The 23,423-nt window shown below is 42.9% G+C and overlaps 1 protein-coding gene across 3 annotated transcripts in view; it reads right to left on the bottom strand.

The window, feature by feature from the left end:
- Nucleotides 1-23,423, bottom strand: part of tnfrsf21 (tumor necrosis factor receptor superfamily, member 21) — a 210,674-nt gene that overhangs the window by 31,256 nt on the left and 155,995 nt on the right. For all 3 annotated transcript variants that reach the window (XM_061704192.1, XM_061704193.1, XM_061704194.1), the window contains 11 exons: nt 7,821-7,991; nt 7,655-7,696; nt 7,404-7,556; nt 6,126-6,296; nt 5,957-6,001; nt 5,706-5,858; nt 4,416-4,586; nt 4,247-4,291; nt 3,996-4,148; nt 2,334-2,504; nt 2,208-2,252 (listed from right to left, as the gene is read on the bottom strand). In XM_061704192.1, the coding sequence (XP_061560176.1) occupies nt 2,208-2,252; nt 2,334-2,504; nt 3,996-4,148; nt 4,247-4,291; nt 4,416-4,586; nt 5,706-5,858; nt 5,957-6,001; nt 6,126-6,296; nt 7,404-7,556; nt 7,655-7,696; nt 7,821-7,991 (1,320 nt within the window). The remainder of the gene's footprint in view (nt 1-2,207; nt 2,253-2,333; nt 2,505-3,995; nt 4,149-4,246; nt 4,292-4,415; nt 4,587-5,705; nt 5,859-5,956; nt 6,002-6,125; nt 6,297-7,403; nt 7,557-7,654; nt 7,697-7,820; nt 7,992-23,423) is intronic.

The following is a 23,423-nucleotide window of genomic DNA, read 5'->3' as shown; positions in this document are numbered from 1 at the left end:
AATGCACTATAGAGCATTGCTGAATATCCAGTTGAATTGAGTGGGAGGTCACTTTATTAAACACACCCTACACTCAAAATTTCATAATGACATAGTGTCATCAATTAACAAAAAATGTAAAACAAGCATTCATCCATCATGTTATGTAAGACAATTAATAATCCATCAATTTTTTTCCGCTTATCCGAGGTCGGGTCGTGGGGGCAGTAGCTTTAGTAGGGAAGCCCAGACGTCCCTCTCCCCAGCAGCTTCATCCAGGTCTTCTGGGGGGATCCCGAGGCGTTTTCAGTCCAGCCGGGAGACATAGTCTCTCCAGCGTGTCCTGGGTCTTAGGAAACTAATTTCGGCTGCTTCTATCCAGGATCTTGTTCTTTCGGTCACGACCCACAACTCATGACAATAGGTGAGGTCTCATCCCCGACCAGGAGAGGACACTCCACCCTTTTCTGACTGAGGATCATGGTCTCAGATTTGGAGGTGCTGATTCTCATCCTAGCCGCTTCACACTCGGATGAGAACCGCTCCAGTGAAAGCTGGAGATCATGGCTCGATGAAGCCAACAGAACCACATCATCTGCAAAAAGCAGAGATGCAATACTGAGGCCACCAAACTTGACCCCCTCTATCCCTCGGCTGCGCCTAGAAATTCTGTCCATAAACGTTATGAAAAGAATCGGTGACATAAGGCAGCCTCGGCGGAGTCCAACCCTCACCGGAAATGAATCCGACTTACTGCCAGCAATGCGGACCAAACTCTGACAACGGTCGCATAGGGACCAAACAGCCCGTATCAGGTGGTTCGGTACCCCATACTCCAGAAGTAGCCCTCCAAAAGACTTCCTGAGGGAGACGATTGAACGCCTTCTCCAAGTCCACAAAACACTGGTTGGGCGAACTCCCATCCACCCTCGAGGACCCTGCCGAGGGTGTAGAGCTGGTCCACTGTTCCACGGGCAGGACGAAAACCACACTGCTCCTCCTGAATCTGAGATTTGACTTCCCGACGGACCCTCCTCTGCAGCACCCCTGAATAGACCTTACCCAGGAGGCTGAGGAGTGTGATCCCCCTGTCGTTGGAACACACCCTCTGGTCCTCCTTCTTTAAAAAGGGGACCATCACCCCAGTTTGCCAATCCAGAGGCACAGTCCCTGATCTCTACACGATGTTGCAGAGGCGTGTCTACCAGGACAGCCCCACAACATCCCAAGCCTTGAGGAACTCCGGCCGAATCTCATCCACCCCTGGGGCTTTGCCTCCGAGGTGCTTTTTTAGCACCTTGGTGACCTCAACCCCGGAGATTGGAAAGCTTGGCTCAGAGATCCCAGACTCTGCTTCCTCATGGGAAAGTGTGTCGGTGGAATTGAGGAGGTCTTCGAAGTATTCTCCCCACCAACTAACAACATCCCGAGTCGAGGTCAGCAGCGTCCCATTCCCACTATTTACAGTGTTGATGGTGCACTGCTTCCCCCTCATGAGACGCCGGATGGTGGACCAGAATTTCCTCGAAGCAGTCTGAAAGACTTTCTCCATGACTCCTCCCTCGCCCAAGTTTTTGCCTCAGTGACCACCAAAGATGCGTTCCGCTTGGCCAGACTGCACCCATCAGCTTCTTCAGGAGTCCCACAAGCCAAACATGCCTGATAGGACTCCTTGTTCAGCTTGACGGCATCCCTCATCGCTGGTGTCCTCCATCAGGTTCGGGGGTTGCCGCCATGACAGGCACGGACCATCTTACGGCCACAGCTCCAGTCGCTTGCCTCAACAAAGAAGGTCCCTCGGCCCCGCCTGTGTGGAGTTTGCATGTTCTCCCCGTGCCTACGTGGGTTTTCTCCGGGCACTCCGGTTTCCTCCCAAAAACATGCATGGTAGGTTAACTGAAGACTTTAAATTGCCTGTAGGTGTGAATGTGAGTGTGAATGGTTGTTTGTTTATATGTGCCCTGCGATTGGCTGGCGACCAGTTCAGGGTGTACCCCGCCTCTCGCCCAGAGTCAGTTGGATAGGCTCCAGCATGCCTGCGACCCTATTGAGGATGAGCGGTATGGAAAATGTATGGATGAATGGATGTTGGTCATGTATAAACAATGATTAATTATAACAAACAATACAGCCAAACCAAAACCTCCGATATCCTTTTTCCCTGAAGCTACAGAAAGATTTGCTTAACATTGAAAAAAAAAAGGGGAAACAAATGCTTTCTCACTTACATGTTGTAGAAAAAGTAGTAGTTGTGCTGGGACAATGAGGAGTGCCTTGAAAGAAAAAAAAAGAAACATAGTCATATACAACTTCATAGTCAAAATGGATATATTAAACAATTCTACATTGCTTACTGTGTTGATCAGCAGATTTGCAATATTGTCCACCAGGAGGAATGGCATTGATGCATCCACATGTGTCATCTGTGATGTTGTCACATAATCCATGCAAGAAACACTGGTCACATGACCAACGATACTGATCCTCACATCTGCACTGAAAGCCGTCACTGCTTGGACTGCAAACTAAAACAATAAGTACATAATGATAACATTCCTAGCATCCATTGCAATCATTTTTCTTCAAGGTATAAATAAATTACTTACAAACCTGGAGGATAGTTGCAATTTTTATGTCTATTAGCTAGTCCATTACAATAGTCCCCCAAAATTTACCACATACAGTATTGGTGGAGTCATTTTCACCAACCACCTGAGTAGCATTATGTGCGGTGGTGGAAGGATACTGACACTTTGTAGTACATTATTGTACATTCCTTTCCAGTAAATTTGGTCTTCAGAACGGCCTCTGACGTCACACCATGACATCGGGGCGTGTCGATTGAGGTAATGAAAAAGACGAATTCCAAAGGCAATTAGGTACTTAACGATTGCTCCAAAAAGGATTGATATGATTGAAAATGACTGTCAGGTTAATTTTTCAGCAAAAAATACTTCGTGAAATATAGGCAGATTAGACACTATACAGTAGGTCCCTTAAAAAAATGGCCATACCTTTATTACATTCAAATCCCACAAATTCCTGCAGAAGTTGTGAATTGGAACTAATGCTTCTCAGATGCTGGAATCATGGGAACTTGTTAATCGTCAAGTAGGTGGACCCTGGAATAAAACCCTGCCAGGATGGGTTGTTGATGGCTCGTGTAAAGATTGGGAAAGTAATGGTGATGACTTTCATTCTGTGCCCACTATTAAAGAAGCAGTATGAGCAAGACTTAAATCAGGGATGCCAGGAAGTGGGACTCCAAGACCAAACCTGACTCCTATTCACTTTGGCCTCCTACTCCCAAAATAGAGGCTAGATAGAGCATGTCGCAGCAGAGATGTGGAATGAGAGGAAGAAAGGAATGCCAGAAGCAGGCACATGAACAAAACGAGGGCAGCAGTAACAGTAACTCATAATCATCCTAGTCCTCATCTTTGTCATCCTTGTCGACCTCCTTATCAGAGGAAAAAGACCAAGCCAAGGCGAGTAGAGAAAAGATAAACTCATCATCCATTGGAACAGCTGTTTTGAGATCAAAGGTCCCCAACAGATGCACCGAAAGCTCATAAGAAACCACAGAAGTGGACTTAAATAAAATGCGATCTGGGAAAGGGAAACACTGTTTTAAATGTGGATTCCACCCCGCTTTGTAACTCTTGGTCAGGACTCAGAGTGATTTTACGGCTTTCGGAGAGACAGAAGTTCTGTGCCTCCTTCCCTTTCCTCCAATTCTGTCCAAGTTCCCTTCTCATTTTTCCCATTTTTGGCGAAACTCATTGTGCCGTTGCCTGAGCAATTCTTGGCCGTGAGCTCTGAAATCCCGCCTGCCTTGTTCAAGGGAAGTTCACCTTGAGAATTGAGTGAAGTGGTGAAGTAGCTGTTAAAGTCATATTGTCACCTAAATTGCTTAACATGTTAACAGCTTTTCATGATTCTCATTCCATAGTATTACCTTAATGTAATGGATAAAGCTCAGTGATTGATCCCCCAAAAGACACATTTATATTTACCTGTCGTTATGTTGATGTCAGAGACTTTTGAGTAGTTGTTGATGTCTATGGGATAACTGGTGTTTCTCAGAATGCTCCTTAATAGGTTTATCGCGCTCATATCTGTGGTGTTTAGTTCAATAGAGATGTGGTACTCATGATAAAATGGAAGAGCTGGAGGGAGAGAGTGAATGGGAGCAGAGCACATCACATTTACCTCTGACACCAACTATTTAACTCTATTTTTAACAGCTTTGTCTTGTTTATCTTACATGTTGTTGTCGGAGACATTGTTGGAACAGGACAAGATGAAAAGTCTGTGAGGAAGAAGGGAACAAGTGAATATCATGCTAATTCTGCAAAATTGTTAACCAAAATGTTTTGAACTTGAATGGCAAACTTTTTTGTGTATTACTACATTACTGATTCAAAACCTCTTACTGTATTGATCCACAGATTGGCAATATTGTCCACCAGAGGGAATGGCATTGATGCATCCACATGTGTCATCTGTGATGTTGTCACATAATCCATGCAGAAAACACTGGTCACATGACCAACGATACTGATCCTCACATCTGCACTGAAAACCGTCACTGCTTGGACTGCAAACTAAAACAATAAGTAAATAATGATAACATTCCTAGCATCCATTGCAATCATTTTTCTTCAAGGTATAAATAAATTACTTACAAACCTGGAGGGTAGTTGCAATTTTTATGTCTATTAGCTAGTCCATTACAATAGTCCCCCAAAATTTACCACATACAGTATTGGTGGAGTCATTTTCACCAACCACCTGAGTAGCATTATGTGCGGTGGTGGAAGGATATTTAAGGTGTTTGTAACATTTTAATCAATGACAATGTAATAAATAGTGCTAATTTAACAGATCAAATTAGCGATTAAATACAGTTTTGAGGTGCTGTTGTGCTGATGTGAGTTTGCAACGGTATATGATCGCAATATAAGGTATTGTACCAACTTGAACAAAGCTGTGTTTGGAAACTCAAGCATGATTGTCATTTTAATTTTATTTAATTTGTGATGTGAGAGAGATGTGGAATGAGAGGAAGAAAGGAATGCCAGAAGCAGGCACATGAACAAAACGAGGGCAGCAGTAACAGTAACTCATAATCATCCTAGTCCTCATCTTTGTCATCCTTGTCGACCTCCTTATCAGAGGAAAAAGACCAAGCCAAGGCGAGTAGAGAAAAGATAAACTCGTCATCCATTGGAACAGCTGTTTTGAGATCAAAGGTCCCCAACAGATGCACCGAAAGCTCATAAGAAACCACAGAAGTGGACTTAAATAAAATGCGATCTGGGAAAGGGAAACACTGTTTTAAATGTGGATTCCACCCCGCTTTGTAACTCTTGGTCAGGACTCAGAGTGATTTTACGGCTTTCGGAGAGACAGAAGTTCTGTGCCTCCTTCCCTTTCCTCCAATTCTGTCCAAGTTCCCTTCTCATTTTTCCCATTTTTGGCGAAACTCATTGTGCCGTTGCCTGAGCAATTCTTGGCCGTGAGCTCTGAAATCCCGCCTGCCTTGTTCAAGGGAAGTTCACCTTGAGAATTGAGTGAAGTGGTGAAGTAGCTGTTAAAGTCATATTGTCACCTAAATTGCTTAACATGTTAACAGCTTTTCATGATTCTCATTCCATAGTATTACCTTAATGTAATGGATAAAGCTCAGTGATTGATCCCCCAAAAGACACATTTATATTTACCTGTCGTTATGTTGATGTCAGAGACTTTTGAGTAGTTGTTGATGTCTATGGGATAACTGGTGTTTCTCAGAATGCTCCTTAATAGGTTTATCGCGCTCATATCTGTGGTGTTTAGTTCAATAGAGATGTGGTACTCATGATAAAATGGAAGAGCTGGAGGGAGAGAGTGAATGGGAGCAGAGCACATCACATTTACCTCTGACACCAACTATTTAACTCTATTTTTAACAGCTTTGTCTTGTTTATCTTACATGTTGTTGTCGGAGACATTGTTGGAACAGGACAAGATGAAAAGTCTGTGAGGAAGAAGGGAACAAGTGAATATCATGCTAATTCTGCAAAATTGTTAACCAAAATGTTTTGAACTTGAATGGCAAACTTTTTTGTGTATTACTACATTACTGATTCAAAACCTCTTACTGTATTGATCCACAGATTGGCAATATTGTCCACCAGAGGGAATGGCATTGATGCATCCACATGTGTCATCTGTGATGTTGTCACATAATCCATGCAGAAAACACTGGTCACATGACCAACGATACTGATCCTCACATCTGCACTGAAAACCGTCACTGCTTGGACTGCAAACTAAAACAATAAGTACATAATGATAACATTCCTAGCATCCATTGCAATCATTTTTCTTCAAGGTATAAATAAATTACAAACCTGGAGGGTAGTTGCAATTTTTATGTCTATTAGCTAGTCCATTACAATAGTCCCCCAAAATTTACCACATACAGTATTGGTGGAGTCATTTTCACTAACCACCTCAGTAGCATTATGTGCGGTGGTGGAAGGATATTTAAGGTGTTTGTAACATTTTAATCAATGACAATGTAATAAATAGTGCTAATTTAACAGATCAAATTAGCGATTAAATACAGTTTTGAGGTGCTGTTGTGCTGATGTGAGTTTGCAACGGTATATGATCGCAATATAAGGTATTGTACCGACTTGAACAAAGCTGTGTTTGGAAACTCAAGCATGATTGTCATTTTAATTTTATTTAATTTGTGATGTGAGAGAGATGTGGAATGAGAGGAAGAAAGGAATGCCAGAAGCAGGCACATGAACAAAACGAGGGCATCAGTAACAGTAACTCATAATCATCCTAGTCCTCATCTTTGTCATCCTTGTCGACCTCCTTATCAGAGGAAAAAGACCAAGCCAAGTCGAGGAGAGAAAAGATAAACTCGTCGTCCATTGGAACAGCTGTTTAGAGATCAAAGGTCCCCAACAGAAAGATCATACGAAACCACAGAAGTGGACTTAAATAAAATGCGATCTGGGAAAGGGACACACTGTTTTAAATGTGGATTCCACCCCGCTTTGGAACTCTTGGTCAGGACTCAGAGTGGTTTTACGGCTTTCGGAGAGACGGAAGTTCTATGCCTCCTTCCCTTTCCTCCAATCCTGTCCAAGTTCCCTTCTCATTTTTCCCATTTTTGGCGAAACTCATTGTGCCGTTGCCCGAGCAATTCTTGGCCATGAGCTCTGAAATCCCGCCTGCCTTGTTCAAGGCAAGTTCACCTTGAGAATTGAGTGAAGTGGTGAAGTAGCTGCTAAAGTCATATTGTCACCTAAATTACTTAACATGTTAACAGCTTTTCATGATTCTCATTCCATAGTATTACCTTAATGTAATGGATAAAGCTCAGTGATTGATCCCCCAAAAGACACATTTATATTTACCTGTCGTTATGTTGATGTCAGAGACTTTTGAGTAGTTGTTGATGTCTATGGGATAACTGGTGTTTCTCAGAATGCTCCTTAATAAGTTTATTGCGCTCATATCTGTGGTGTTTAGTTCAATAGAGATGTGGTACTCATGATGAAATGGAAGAGCTGGAGGGAGAGAGTGAATGGGAGCAGAGCACATCACATTTACCTCTGACACCAACTATTTAACTCTATTTTTAACAGCTTTGTCTTGTTTAACTTACATGTTGTTGGAGACATTGTTGGAACAGGACAAGCTGTAAAGTCTGCGAGGAAGAAGGAAACAAGTGAATATCATGCTACTTCTGCAAAATTGTTAACCAAAATGTTTTGAACTTGAATGGCAAACGTTTTTGTGTATTACTACATTACTGATTCAAAACCTCTTACTGTATTGATCCACAGATTGGCAATATTGTCCACCAGAGGGAATGGCATTGATGCATCCACATGTGTCATTTGTGATGTTGTCACATGATCCATGCAGGAGACACTGGTCACATGACCAACGAAACGGACCCTCACACGTGCACTGGAAACCATTACTGCTTGGACTGCAAACTACAATGAAAAGAGGATAAGGATTATCTTCCTAGCCTCGATCTCACTTATTAGTCTTCAAGTTATAATTCAATTACTTACAATGCCGAAAGGGTATTGGCTATTTGGCACAATTTAGATAGATTTCTATTAACCACTCCCTTACAATAGTCACCAAAAAGTACCACATATAAAGTAGAAGTACGGTTCACTAAAAAATGCTTCATATTGTGTGATAATGTCACTTTAATTACTGTGCATGTTATTAACCATTTAATTATTGTTATAAGTGGCATGGTGATTGACTGGTTAGCACATCCCCATCACAGTTCTGAAGTCCTGGGTTCAAATCCAACCTCCCTGTGTGGAGTTTGCATGATCTTCATGTGCCTGTGTGGGGTTTCTCCCGGTACTCCGGTTTCCTCCCCCATCCCAAAAACATGCATGGTAGGTAAATTGAGGACTCTAAATTGCCCGTAGGTATGAATGTGAGTGTGAATGGTTGTTTGTTGATATATGTCCTGCGATTGGCTGTCATCTGAGATATGCGCGATTGGAAGTCAGCTGAGATATGCGCCAGCACATAAGCAGTTAAACAACTGGTTGAATGGATGGATTATTGTAATTCCATGGTCTCACCATTATGTAATAGCCGGATTTGAACCCAGGTCCTCAGAACTCTGAGGCTGATGTCTTAAACAGCCGTGTACAGTATCTATCTATCTATCTATCTATCTATCTATCTATCTATCTATACAGTGGGTACGGAAAGTTTTCAGACCCCCTTAAATTTTTCACTTTGTTATATTGCAGCCATTTGTTCAAATAATTTAAGTTAATTTTTTTCCCTCATTAATGTACACACAGCACCCCATATTGACAGGAAAAAAAACTGAATTGTTGAAATCTTTGCTGATTTATTAAAAAAGAAAAACTGAAATATCACACAGCCATAAGTATTCAGATCCTTTGCTGTGACACTCATATTTTACTCGGGTGCTGTCCATTTCTTCTGATGATCCTTAAAATGGTTCTACACCTTGATTGGAGTCCAGCTGTGTTTGATTATAATGATTGGACTTGATTAGGAAAGCCACACACCTGTCTATATAAGACCTTACAGCTCACAGTGCATGTCAGAGCAAATGAGAATCATGAGGTCAAAGGAACTACCTGAAGAGCTCAGAGACAGAATTGTGGCAAGGCACAGATATGGCCAAGGTTACTAAAAAAAATCTGCTGCACTTAAGGTTCCTAAGAGCACAGTGGCCTCCATAATCCTGAAATGGAAGACGTTTGGGACGATCAGACCGTCCGGCCAAACTGAGCAATTGGAGGAGAAGAGCCTTGGTGAGAGAGGTAAAGAAGAACCCAAAGATCACTGTGGCTGAGCTCCAGAGATGCATTCGGGAGATGTGAGAAACTTCTAGAAAGTCAACCATCACTGCAGCCCTCCACCAGTCGGGGCTTTATGGCAGAGTGGGCCGACGGAAGCCTCTCCTCAGCGGAAGACACATGAAAGCCTGCATGGAGTTTGCTAAAGAACACCTGAAGCACTCCAAGATGGTGAGAAATAAGATTTTCTGGTCTGAGGAGACCAAGATAGAAATTGTTGATTAATTAATTCTCAGTGGCATGTGTGGAGAAAAGCACGCACTGCTGATCACCTGTCCAATACAGTCCCAACGATGAAGCATGGTGGTGGCAGCATCATGCTGTGGGTGTGTTTTTCAATTGCAGGGACTGGGAGACTGGTTGCAATTGAAGAAAAGATTAATGCGGCCAAGTACAGGGATATCCTGGACGAAAACCTTCTCCAGAGTGCTCAGAACCTTAGACTGTTCGCCTTCAAAAAAGACAATGACTCTAAGCACACAGATAAAATACCAGAGGAGTGGCTTCAGAACAACTCCGTGACTGTTTTTGAATGGCCAAGCCACAGACTTAAACCAAATTGAGCATCTCTGGAAAGACCTCAAAATGGCTGCCCACCAACGTTCACAATCCAACCTGACAGAACTGGAGAGGATATGCAAGGAGGAATGCCAGATGATCCCCAAATCCAGGTGTGGAAAACTTGTTGCATCATTCCCAAAAAGACTCATGGCTGTGTTATCTCAAAAGGGTGCTTCTACTAAATACTGAGCAAAGGGTCTGAATACTTATGGCTGTGTGATATTTCTGTTTTTCTTTTTTTTATAAATCTGCAAAAAATTTCTGTCAATATGGGGTGCTGCGTGTACATTAATGTGAAAATGAACTTAAATTATTTTAGCAAATGGCTGCAATATAAAAAAGTGACAAATTTAAGGGGTTCTGAATACCTTCCGTACCCACTGTATATATATCAGAAATGCAAACACCAAATGCATGAAAAAGGTGACCAAAAAAAAATAAACATTGGGGTTGGCTGGGAGATCCCCCGGGCCCCCGCAGAGATTTTTTTTTTTTATTTTAACATCAATTAAGCAATCTGGAAGAATCTGAAGAGTATAATAAGGCAAAATAAACAAATTTTCTTCACGCAGAAAAACATTTATTTACACTGCTCAAGTACATGTTGATGTACAAATTTAAGATTAAAATTAAATTTGCCTAATTTCTTTGCTTTTTCCACTCATTTTGGAGAAGACTTGACTAAAATCATTGTGTGTTTCACTTCATTTTTCATTATCTGTTTCACTTCATTTTTCACTATAATTATATATTTTATTGGCCATTTCTGAATTTGAAGTTGGTTCATTCTGTGTTGTGACATAATCCCTAACATCGCTGTCGCTTAATAAATTTAATATTGACATCCGTAAACTAATAAGATAATTATAAGTGCGTCTCCTCATGAACACAAGATGTACTAGAGGATCAACTCTTGTTGCCGTATGCTTACATATGCTGCGCGGTTCCGCTGGGACCACAACCAGGGCTACAACCTGCAACACCTCAACGTGAAAATACAAAAGACAGTGCAACAAATAGGAGACTGGCTGATCTGATGAGCAAAAATGTTGCTTAAACGTAAGAGTAGCAATAGAGGATGTCCACTCCATAGGTGAGTAGTGTAGCCAAATATTGTACTCACACTGTCACTTGACAATAATGTGACTCAAGTAAAAGTAAAAAGTAGTCGGTTTTTTTAACCACAGCATGAACAATTAAAAAAAGAAAAATATGAATGTGCAAATTCTGATGTTGCTGCGTGTGTGTGTGTGTGTGTGTGTGTGTGCGTGTATGCACAGTCAAAACTACAGCAAAATGTCAATTTACTGCACGGTGTCTTCTCAAGTTATAAGTGGGCTGAAATTTCCACCTTTGGGCAGATAGTGCCAGACAAATACTACAATACATGAAAGCTTTTGTTTTTTTCGTCTAAATGTAAACAAGAGTAGCGTGCCGTTGCCTTCATGGTAAAGACGACCTTCCCAAAATGATGGCCATTTAGGCACGACGATAAACTGGGCTGGCTTATCTAGTGTGAATACCTATGCCCGGGAAGCCCAATAGAAGACGTTATGTGAGGTCATGTGACTTTCTTGTGTCGTTTGATTGGTGAACTCGACTTAAACGTCACGAGCGCTTAAATTGCATTGGCGTAAACAGGGCCCAATGCGGAAGTCGAAGTCGTAGTAGTCTCGCGCACGATCAGTTCAGTGAACTGGTGTACTGAAGAGCTAAAGAACTGAAGAGTGATTTGTTCGTTGAACTTATCGTTTGCAATCAGCAAGACACGAGTGATTCGTTTGTTTGTGATCCGATAAGGAGCGATGTACTCGTACGGTGAGTGATTCGTTTGCGCAAGGAACGACGTACTACGCAGTGAAAGTATTCATGAGTTATTTTAAACGCAAGTCCTGATGGGGATAGCTTTCACAAGCAGCCGTTTCTTCAAGCTAACGGCTAATGATGAGTCAGTCAAGCACATGAAAACATCCATCCAACATCCATTTTCTTCTGCTTATGCGAGGTCGGGTCGCGGGGGCAGTAGCTTTAGCAGGGATGCCCAGACTTCCCTCTCCCCAGCCACTTCATCCAGCTCTTCCGGGGGGATCGCGAGGCGTGTCCTGGGTCTCCTCCACTTGGGGCAGGATCTCATCCCCGACATGGAGAAGGCATGCAACCCTTTTCCGACTGAGGACCATGGTCTCAGATTTGGAGGTGCTGATTTTCTCCAGTGATAGTTGGAGATCACGGCTTGATGAAGCCAACAGAACCACTCTGACTCAATGTCCCCCGTCTCCTCCGGAACATGAGCAAAGTTCTGTCAGAGGTGGGAGTGGAAACTCCTTCTGACAGGGAATTCTACCAGATGTTCCCAGAAAACCTCACAATATGTTTGGGCCTGAAAGGTCGGACCAGCATCTTCCCCCACCATCGGAGCCAACTCACCACCAGGTGGTGATCAGTTGACAACGCCGGACCAGCACTTCGGCAGTTTCCACCGCGGTGGACAGCAGAAAGGTCACGCTGGCCGACGAGAACCTCGCTGGACGTTAGGGGATACGGAAGGATGTTCGGTAGCATCGCTGAATACATTTAAAACCAACATCAGTAAACAAATTAGATAATTGTAGCCGTGTTTCCTAATGAAGACAAACTGTACTAGCGGATCAGCTCTTTTCGCTGATGCTACGTGTGCTTCGCGGTTCCACTTGGGACCACAACCAGTGCCACGACCTGTAGCACCTTGACTTGAAAAGACCAGCGCAACAAATATGACACTGTCTGATCAAAAATATTGCTTAAACATAAGATGGACAATAGAGGTCTCTCCAGAGGTGGGTAGAGTAGCCCAACATTGTGAAGTAGGAGTACTGTTACTTGACAATGTGATTCAAGTAAATAGTATCCATTCATTTTCCATACCGCTTCTCCTCACTAGGGTCGTGGGTGTGCTGGAGCCTATCCCAGCTGTCTTCGGGCGAGAGGCATGGTACACCCTGAACTGGTCGGCAGCCAATTGCAGGGCGCAGAGAAACAATTTGCACTCACATTCACACCTACGGGCAATTTAGAGTCTTCAATCAACCTGGGCCTGTTTAGTTAATTACTGATTTTCAGTTGTATGAACAGAGGAGCAACATAGTCAATGTATTTGAGTTAATGCTAAATAAATCAAATTTAACAATTAATTGAGACAAAATGTTCAAATTAAGATATTGGTTTAGCGCAGTGATTCCAAACCATTGTGCTGGGCACATTTGTGTACTGTGAGCATTCTTCAGGTGTGCTGTGGGAATTTTATTTATTTTTTTAACTTAATTGCTCAACAATTATTCCCAAGAAATAATGTATATTATAATTTATCTAGTTTTAATGGTCCACTTGTGTTAAAATGTCCAGTGGTTTGTAGGCCTGGTCTGTTGGCTTAGGGTTAAGGGGTAGGAATGCAAAGGTCATGATTTCTTTGTGTGCCCTCAGTTAGATTTATCCTTTACACCTGCATAGATTTAACAAATGGATGGCAGTTGTTGGAGAAACACTGCTTTGGTCTATTTATCACTCTTCATTTTGACTGGCAACTAATGTAGGATTTTTGTCTTTTTTGTCTTTTTTTTTTTTTTTTCTCCTCCCTTGTTGGGGCGGTGAAGGACAAATGCAACTTGATGACGAAGCAAGCTACAACCAAAAGATTGACTCCAGCGACCATGTGAGGAACGACGCCTTGAGCCACAACATGAGCGGCAAGGGCCAACAGAACGACTCCTTCAGCCATGAACAGCAGAGCCACAACACGAGCGGGAAGGGCCAACAGGATGACTCCTTCAGCCACGGCCAGCAGAGCCACAACATGAGCGGCAAGGGCCAACAGGACGCCTTCAACCGTGACCAGCCGAGCCACAACATGAGCGGCAAGGGCCAACAGAACGACTCCAACCACAAACAGAGTGAGAATCTTCACATCTGACATAAGCAACAGCTACCAGAATGGATGATGGTGACTCAACAGACGGTGTGTTAGCTGAATGTTTGAAGTGTACCGTTGTCTTGATGGCTGCAGCATGATTGAAGGTTGATTGATCTCAGTTTCATGTAACATCTGTCTGACAATTAAAACATTTTACCTTGATACTATTTTTTGGAATAAACTGTTTCAAGTGATTGTATGCTAAAAAGAATACTAGACTACAGGTACATGGGAGTATTGTGGAAATGTTTCAGTATAAAATGAAAACTATCAGTTTGCAAATGCCAAAGGCATGAAAAAGGTGACAAAATATTTTGGGCTGTCCCCGAGTCCTTGCAGAGAATAGTTTTGGATTTTAACAAACTAAGCAATCTGGAAGAGGCTAGAGTACAAAAAGGCAAAAAAAAAAATATACATTTCGTGCAGAAAAACTTAATTGACAGTTGATTTACAAACTTAAAATTAAATTTGCCTTAAGTTTTTATTTTTTTGTTCTGGCCTCCAGCTTGAGCCAGGCCAATCTGCACCTGACACCTGCTTCAAGCTGTGCCACACAAATGGCATCCTCTTTAAGCACTCTCATTCTGGAAAAGAATTGGCTCAAATCATCTGTTTCACTTCATTTTTTTTCCACCATTACCAACTTCAAAAGATAATCCCAAATGCATCCTCCCAGAAAATATTAAGTCCAATACTTTTTCTGAATTCCCTCAGGGAGGCGCGACTGATCAATGCAAACTTGAACGAGCAGACATTCTGACTGATTCTTCCCTCTCGCAATCAACTTCTTAAGCACCTAACCTTCAATTCCATTGCAACATGCTGGCAATTTTTTGCCTTTTTGTCTTGTCACATTTCTGTCGGGCCAATTATATATTACTCGTGCACTCACTGTAGTAGTCTCACCACGCTGCACTATTTGCATATCTGATGTTGACCAATACTGCCCACTCATGCCAGAGTAGCATGTGCTCCATTTGCACACTGACTGAGAAGTATCTGCGAAATTTGCACAATCAACATTGTCCAAGATTATCGTACTACTCTGTTGAAGTCTTGGTGCCCTTTGCACAATGGTCATTGCACCGGACTATTGCAATATTAGTCATTCGAACTGCTCCAAGTGCTAGAGGACTGCATCTTTTTGCACAATTGTCAAACAAACAAAAAAATGTACCAGCATCATCAGATAACAAGCAACCCTTTATTGATCAGTGACTGTTTTTCTCAATGTCTTTATGTCGCAAAAGTGTTTGTCTGTCAATTGACTGTCTGTCGTTGTACGAGACCGGCTCCAATTACCAGAGACAAATTCCTTGTGCTTTTTGGATATACTTTGCAAATAAAGATGATTCTGATTTGAAGTTCATTCTCTTGTGACACAGTCCTTAGCGCTCCATCGCTTAATATATTTAACACTAACATCAGTAAACTAATAAGATAATTGTAGCCGCGTTTCCGAATGAAGACAAATTGGACAAGCGGATCAACTCTTTTCGGCGGTGTTACGTGCGCTCCGCGGTTCCACTTGGGACCACAACCAGTGCCACGAGCCGCAGCACCTCAATGCGAAAAGACCAGCACAACAAATACGACACTGTCTGATCTGGTGAGCAAAATTGGTGCTTAAACGTAAGAGGAGCAATAGCGGATGTCCGCTCCAGAGGTGGGTAGAGTAGCTAAACATTGTCCTCAAGTAAGAGTACTGTTACTTGACAGTGTGACTCAAGTAAATAGTATCCAGCCATTTAATTTTCCATACCGCTTCTCCTCACTAGGGTCGCGGGCGTGCTGGAGCCTATCCCAGCTATCTTCGGGCGAGAGGCGTGGTACACCCTGAACTGGTCGCCAGCCAATTGCAGGGCACATAGAAATTCAAATTCACACCTACGGGCAATTTAGAGTCTTCAATCAACGTACCATGCATGTTTTTGGTATGTGGGAGGAAACCGGCGTGCCTGGAGAAAGCCCACATAGGCACGGGGAGAACATGCAAACTCCACACAGGCGGGGCCGGGATTTGAACCCCGGTCCTCAGAATTGCGAGGCAGATGTGCTAACCAGTCGGCCACCAAGTAAATAGTTGTCCTCCAAAAAATGACTTGAGTAAGAGTAAAAAGAGAAATTATTAAGTACTGAGTAAATAGTGAGTAACAAGATTTTTTTTTGTTTTTTACTACAGCATGAACATCAATACAAAATAAAATAAAAAATGAAATGTGAATGTACACAAACTACTGATGATGTGTGTGTTTATGCACAGTCAAAACTACAAAAAAATATCTGCAATTTACGGAATGGAATTTTTTCTGAAATATCCACGTTTGTGCAGACAGTGCCAGACAAATACAACAATACATGAAATTTGTTGTTTTTCTTCGTTTAAATGTAAACGAGTCGTGCGCCGTTGCCTTCATGGTAACAACGACCTTCCCAACATCGCCGCCACGGACACACGACGACCAGCGGGACAGACTTATCTCGGGTGAATACCTATATCTGGGAAGCCAAGATGTTGTGTGAGGTCATGTGACTTTCTTATGTTGTTTGATTGGTGAACTAGACTTAACCGCCGTCACCAGCACTTAAATTAGATGACGAAAATAGCGCCCGATGCGGAAGTCAAAGTAGTAGTCTTGCGCATGAAATAGTTGATAAATAAGCAATAATTGATAACTAAAAGTAGCAAGCAACATTTAGATCGGAGTAGAAGTAAAAAAAAGTGAAAGAATCTTTTCAACAAATCTTTTTAAATGACTGATTCGAATGGGCGGCACGGTGATCTACTGGTTAGAGCGTCTGCCTCACGGTTCTGAGGACTGGGGTTCAATTCCCGGCCTCACCTCTGTGGAGTTTGCATGTTCTCCCTGTGCCTGCGTGGGTTTTCTTCAGGCACTCCGGTTTCCTCCCACATCCCAAACACATTCATGGTAGGTCAATTGACGACTCTAAATTTCCCGTGTGTGTGCGAATCGTTGTTTGTTTATGTGTGCACTGCGATTTGCTGGCAACCAGTTCAGAGTGTACCCCGCCTCCTGCCCGATGATAGCTGGGATAACCTCCAGCACTCCTGTGATCCTTGTGGGGATAAGCGGCTCAGAAAATGGATGGAGGGATGATTCGAATGATTCAGTACAATCAAAATTACTGCCGTGCCCATCATGAGTGACTTATCCAAAGCAGGTCACGAGCACACAGATGGAACCTCAGGTCAATGCGCTTGCATATTAGTCCGCTGCAGAGTAATATTCAAAATTACATCTGTGTGTGGATGGTGTATGTGTGGAATGGATCTACCTGCCAGTGTTGAAGGAATGCTCACAGCATATGACGACAGCGACCCCCTACCCCAGGAAAAACTCATCGGATCTATACGATTCACGTAAATGACCTATTCTGAGTTCAAAACAGCAAATTTCACAGAAAGGCGACTGATTTGCACGTATGCTATACATCACCATGCTTCCTCGACATTAATCTCTAATAAAAACTCACAAAAATGCTTGCTACTTTGTTTTCTTTTTTTCTTCAGGTTTTTAGCAAATGCAGAATCCAATTCTTGAAAGAGAAATTCAAAATGTTTTTGGTCGATAAATATACTTTGTGTTGGATATGTTCATATAATAGCCAGGAGCTCAACATATATTTAAATCTGTATCATTTGGGGTAGAATTATTTTTTTTTTTTATGTTGACTCGGCATGGCTAGTGCTAATTAGAGTCAACGAGCACCAGCTGTGGGCTCTTGTCACCTGCTATAAAAGTTCCTCTCGTCAGTCATCTTAACAACTGTCACTGAAGCGATGGCTGTTTTTTGGCTAGTGGTTGCTTTGGTGCATGCTGTCTTGATGGGTAAATGTGGTTATTAGCATTTCTTTAACCATGTCTGTGTTAGAAACAGAATGTTTGCATCTCTAAATACTGACATGAGTTTGTGTCTGCAGGCCTTTGTTTTCCAGCTGGGGTTAAACAAGGTGCATCCAATCCTCTGGTTAAAAAAGGTGTTCCAGGTGGGAGCATTATTCAATCAATCTATTTTCTATACTGTTTATCATCACTATGGTTGTGGGCATGCTGGAGTCTGTCCTAGCTATATTTGGGTGAGATCTGTTTGTGATCTTAAGACTTGGTTTATTTGATACTGATGTGCCTCACTGATTGTTTCACTTGAGTTTTTGGAACTTCTCCAGTCTTTGTTTTGGACTCTATTTTCACAACCTTAAATTGAGCCAAGGTACCCATTTTACTTTAGGAAAGTGTCTGTGTGTGTTTTATGCACTGAATAGTTCACTTTTAAATTTACTTGGTGTTAAATCTCAGCCTGTTTAGTTAATTACTCGTCTTCAGTTATATGAGCAAAGTAGTCAATGTATTTGAGTAAATGCTAAATAAATATGTAAAAAGTACTCCAAATAACCACCTGAGAAGTAGTATTCAGTAAAAAAAATATATATACAAATTTTTGTTAATCAGAGCTTGAGACATAATGTTCAAATTCAGATATTGCCCAACATAATTTATTGGTCTATTGCAGTGATTCCAAACCAGTGTGCCGGGCACAATGGTGTACTATGAGCAGTGTTCAGGTGTGCTATGGGATTTTTTTTTTAATATAAAAACTTGCTCAAAAAATTATTCTTCTTTCATCCATTTATGCCAGTGAGGCATAGTGACCGACACAATGAATAAATGCTCTTCTATTAGATGGCAGTAAGTATACAGAGTAATGGATCTACTTTTTCTAACATTTTTGTTTGGTGTGCTGTGAAATATTTCAATTGTAAAATGTGCCTTGGCTTCATAAAGGTTGGAATTCACTGGTCTCGCGTAACCAACGTAAACCACATAGCCCTGCTTTCACTATACATGGCAAACATTTTGTCACGGTTTTAAAATCTTACATAGTATGGAAGGGGAACCCCAACGTTATCACTGGGCAATTGTTTTGGCCACAGCCAAAAGATACAGAACACAAATGTGAAAAAGCTTAGCGCTATGTATTCACAATTCAACAGTATGTAGTTCTCGTTACACATTTTTAGCAATTTTTAAATGCGCTCAGGAATTGTACAGGGTCTTTTAAAGCTTTTTAACCTAAATTAAGAAAAAAATAGCCACAGTAGTCTTCAACGTAATTTGTTTAACCACTAAACGCATTCAAGATTTCTTGTAGGTTGAAATGTTTACATGTTTAGGCAGATGACAAATGTAAGCTCAACAAAGATTCAATATCTGACCAGGGGTGTTCTCCCACTTCTGAGTTGTATGCAGTTTCTGCCATACTTCATACAAGTTAGTTACTCAAAACTTCTGTGTGGGGCTGTGGAAGCATCTGCCTTGCAATGACTACCTTGCTCAGTTTGCTTGAAATTCAAATTTTAGTGGGTATATTGGTCTGGTGAATGCACAGTTTATTTCACCACCTGCCAGCAAGATGAAGTGCATTTAATTGTTCTCCCTCTCACATGTAGTGTATATTGATTTGGATAAAGGTGTTATTTGAAAGGAGGGGTCAGAGTAAACTCATGTTAACTTCTGCGCTAATTGAAGCAAATGTTGCAATCAAAGCTGTATCTCATATAGGGCACCATGTCTCTCTACAGTTGTTTTTGGAAAAGTGATTAAAACCCTATCCCTCTGTTCTCTAGAATGCTTGCTACATTCAATAGGATGATAGTTCTTTGGCCTGGAGAGTGTTTAATTGGCTGGGTAGGGTTTTGTCAGGCTGAGCCCATGAGCCTCTGCCACCCTCATAGGGTAAGGGGGCAGAGGGGGTTTTGGGTGGCGCCAAGGTTTTTGAGCTTAGCAGGGAAACGAGAGCCAGGTGAGAAGTCATGGCCTTTTCACCTTTTTAAGAAGGGGACAAAAGACCAGTGTGGGAGAATAGACCACACCTACTATTTAATTTTATCCGAAACTTATGTGGGCTAAAACCCAGTCCATCAAAAATAATTCCCTGCTTTTGCATTGTCTCACACAAAATCGTTAACGAATGCAATGATGGTTTCCTTTGTTTGGTGGAGCATGTCACTTAGGTTCCATGATTGACAGTCATGTCATCTGAGCAAAAACAATGTTCTTTTCAGACTTGACAGTCAACGTATATAAGAAACGGTCATTGACGTCACGATATCAGCTTGGAACATTCATGCAGGGTTTGTATGTTTTGAAAGCAGGAATTTAATGCACTAAATATTGCAGTCATTGGAATTCAGCTTGCAGTGACTCTTAAGTACCAGCAGGCTTCACTCGTGCTCCACGGCTGATCCCAGATCTGCTGCTTCACAGTAAGTAACCTTACTGGAGGTTAAAATGTCACCACAGGGCCTCTTCAAACTCTCCAGTGGGTTCATGGAAGGCCAGTTTAACGAAGCCATTGTCCATTATTCTGAACTGCCACGTCGGTCATGAGGATTTCAGAGTTTCGCTCATTTAGCTATACACACTGAAAGGTCTTTATCGTGAAGTCACTGGGGGGGTTTAATCTAGTTTTACTGGTAACTTGAGTTAAAATGTCCAGTGGTTTGTAGGCCTGGTCTCTTTGCTTAGGGTTCAGGGGTTGGAATGCAAAGGTCATGAGTTCTTCGTGTGCCCTCAGATGTATCCTTTACACATGCATAGATTTGACAAATGGATGGCAGTTGTTGAACCACTGCTTTCGTCTATCACTCTTAATTTTGACTGAAAACTAACAGGATTTTTCTCCCTTGTCGGGGCGGTGAAGGACAAATGCAACTTGACAATGTGAGGAACGACTCCTTCGGCCACGGCCAGCAGAGCCACAACATGAGCGGCAAGGGCCAACAGAACGACCCCTTCAGCCATGACCAGCCGAGCCACAACATGAGCGGCAAGGGCCAACAGAACGACGCCTTCAGCCACGACAAGCCGAGCCACAACATGAGCGGCAAGGGCCTACAGAACGACGCCTTCAGCCACGACCAGCCGAACCACAACATGAGCGGCAAGGGCCGAAAGAATGACGCCTTCAGCCACGACCAGCCGAACCACAACATGAGCGGCAAGGGACAAAAGAACGACGCCTTCAGCCACGACCAGCCGAGCCACATGAGCGCCAAGGGCCAACAGAACGATGCGTTCAGCCACGACCAGCCGAGCCACAACATGAGCGGCAAGGGCCAACAGAACGACTCCTTCAGCCACGACAATCCGAGCCACAACATGAGCGGCAAGGGCCAACCGAACGACTCCTTCAGCCACGACCACCCGAGCCATAACATGAGCGGCAAGGGCCAACCGAACGACGCCTTCAGCCTAGACCAGCCAAGCCACAACATGAGCGGCAAGGGCCAACAGAACGACTCCTTCAGCCACGACCAGCCGAGCCACAACATGAGCGGCAAGGGCCTACAGAACGACGCCTTCAGCCACGACCAGCCGAACCACAACATGAGCGGCAAGGGCCAAAAGAATGACGCCTTCAGCCACGACCAGCCGAACCACAACATGAGCGGCAAGGGACAAAAGAACGACGCCTTCAGCCACGACCAGCCGAGCCACATGAGCGCCAAGGGCCAACAGAACGATGCGTTCAGCCACGACCAGCCGAGCCACAACATGAGCGGCAAGGGCCAACAGAACGACGCCTTCAGCCACGACCAGCCGAACCACATGAGCGGCAAGGGCCAAAAGAACGACGCCTTCAGCCACGACCAGCCGAACCACATGAGCGGCAAGGGCCAAAAGAACGACACCTTCAGCCATGACCAGCCGAGCCACAACATGAGCGCCAAGGGCCAACAGAACGACGCCTTCAGCCACGACCAGCCGAGCCACATGAGCGCCAAGGGCCAACAGAACGATGCCTTCAGCCACGACCAGAGTGAGAATCTTCACATGTCTGACATGAGCAACAGCTACCAGAATGACAGAATGGATGACGGTGTCTCAACAGACGATGTGTTCACTGTGAACGTTTGAAGTGTACAGTTGTCTTGATAGCTGCAGCATGATTGAAGGCATTGTTCTGTTTCATGTAACATCTGTCTGACAATTAAAACATTTTACCTTAATACTATTTTTGGGAAAAACTGTTTCAAGTGATTGTGTATGCTAAACTACAGGTACAGTATAAAATGAATCCTATATCAGTTTGCAAATGCCATGGGCATGAAAAAGGTGACCAAATATTTTGGTGGGATCCCCGAGTCCTTGCTGAGTATTTTTGGATTTTAACAAATAAAGCAATCTAAAAGAGGTGTGAGTACAATATGGCAAAAACATTTATTTTTGTGCAGAAAAACTTTATTTACACTGCTCAAGTATGTTGATTTACAAACTTAAAATTTTTTTTTGTTCTGGTCTCCAGCTTGAGCCAGGCCAAACTCCACCTGATACCTGCTTCAAGCTGTGCCACACAAATAGCAACCTCTTTAAGCACTCTCATTCTGGAAAGTAATTGGCTCAAATCATTGTTCCACTTATTTTTTTCACTATTACCAACTTCGATAGCTAATCCCAAATGCATCCTCATGGAAAATATTAAGTACAATGTGTTTCAGTTTTTATTGGCCATTTCTGAACTTGAAGTTCATTCTGTTGCGACACAATCCTGAGAGCGCCATTGCTTCATGTTTAACACTACATGAGTAAAATTAAGGTAACTTGCCATGTTAATGAAGACAAAATGGACTAGTGGATAGACTCTTCGCCGATATAACGTCTGCTTCGAGGTTCCACTTCGCACCACAACCAGTGCCATGAGCCGCAGCACCTCAATGTGAAAAAACCAGCGCAACAAGTACGACACTGTCTGATCTGTTGAGCAAAATTGTTGCTTAAACGTAAGGGTCGCAATAGCGGCTGTCCGCTCCAGAGGTGGGTTGAGCAGCTAAACATTGTCCTCAAGTAGGAGTACTGTTCCTTGACAATGTGACTTCAGTAAATATTATCCAGCCATTTCATTTTCCATACCGCTTTTCCTCACTAGGGTCGCGTGCTGGAGCCTACCCCAGCTAACTTCAGGCAAGAGGTGTGGTACACCCTGAACTGGTCACCAGTCAATTGCAGGGAACATAGAAACAAGCATTCACATTCACCTACAGGCAATTTGGAGTCTTCCATCAACTTACCATGCATGTTTTTGGTATGTGGGAGGAAACCGGCGTGCCTGGAGAAAGCCCACATAGGCACGGGGAGAACATGCAAACTCCACACAGGCAGGGCCTGGATTGGAACCCCGGTCCTCAGAACTGTGAGGCAGATGTGCTAACCAGTTGTCCAAGTAAATAGTAGTCCTCCAAAAAATTACTTGAGTAAGAGTAAAAAGAGAAAATATTCAGTACTGAGTAAATAGTAACAAGATTTTTTTTATTTTTTCCTACAGCATGAACATCAATAAAAAATTAAATACAAAATAAAATGTGAATGTACACAAACTGATGTTGCTGTTTATGTGTGCCCTGCGATTGGCTGGCAACCAGTTCAGGGACCCCGCCTCCTGCCCGATGATTGCTGGGATAACCTTCAGCACTCCCGCGACCCTTTTGGGGATAAGCAGCTCAGAAAATGGATGGATGGATGATTCGAATG

Source organism: Phycodurus eques, chromosome 18 (genome assembly GCF_024500275.1).
Source record: "Phycodurus eques isolate BA_2022a chromosome 18, UOR_Pequ_1.1, whole genome shotgun sequence".
Taxonomy (NCBI): Eukaryota; Metazoa; Chordata; class Actinopteri; order Syngnathiformes; family Syngnathidae; genus Phycodurus; species Phycodurus eques.
Note: the sequence above shows the minus strand (reverse complement) of the source record. Positions and strands in the feature narration are given on the sequence as shown.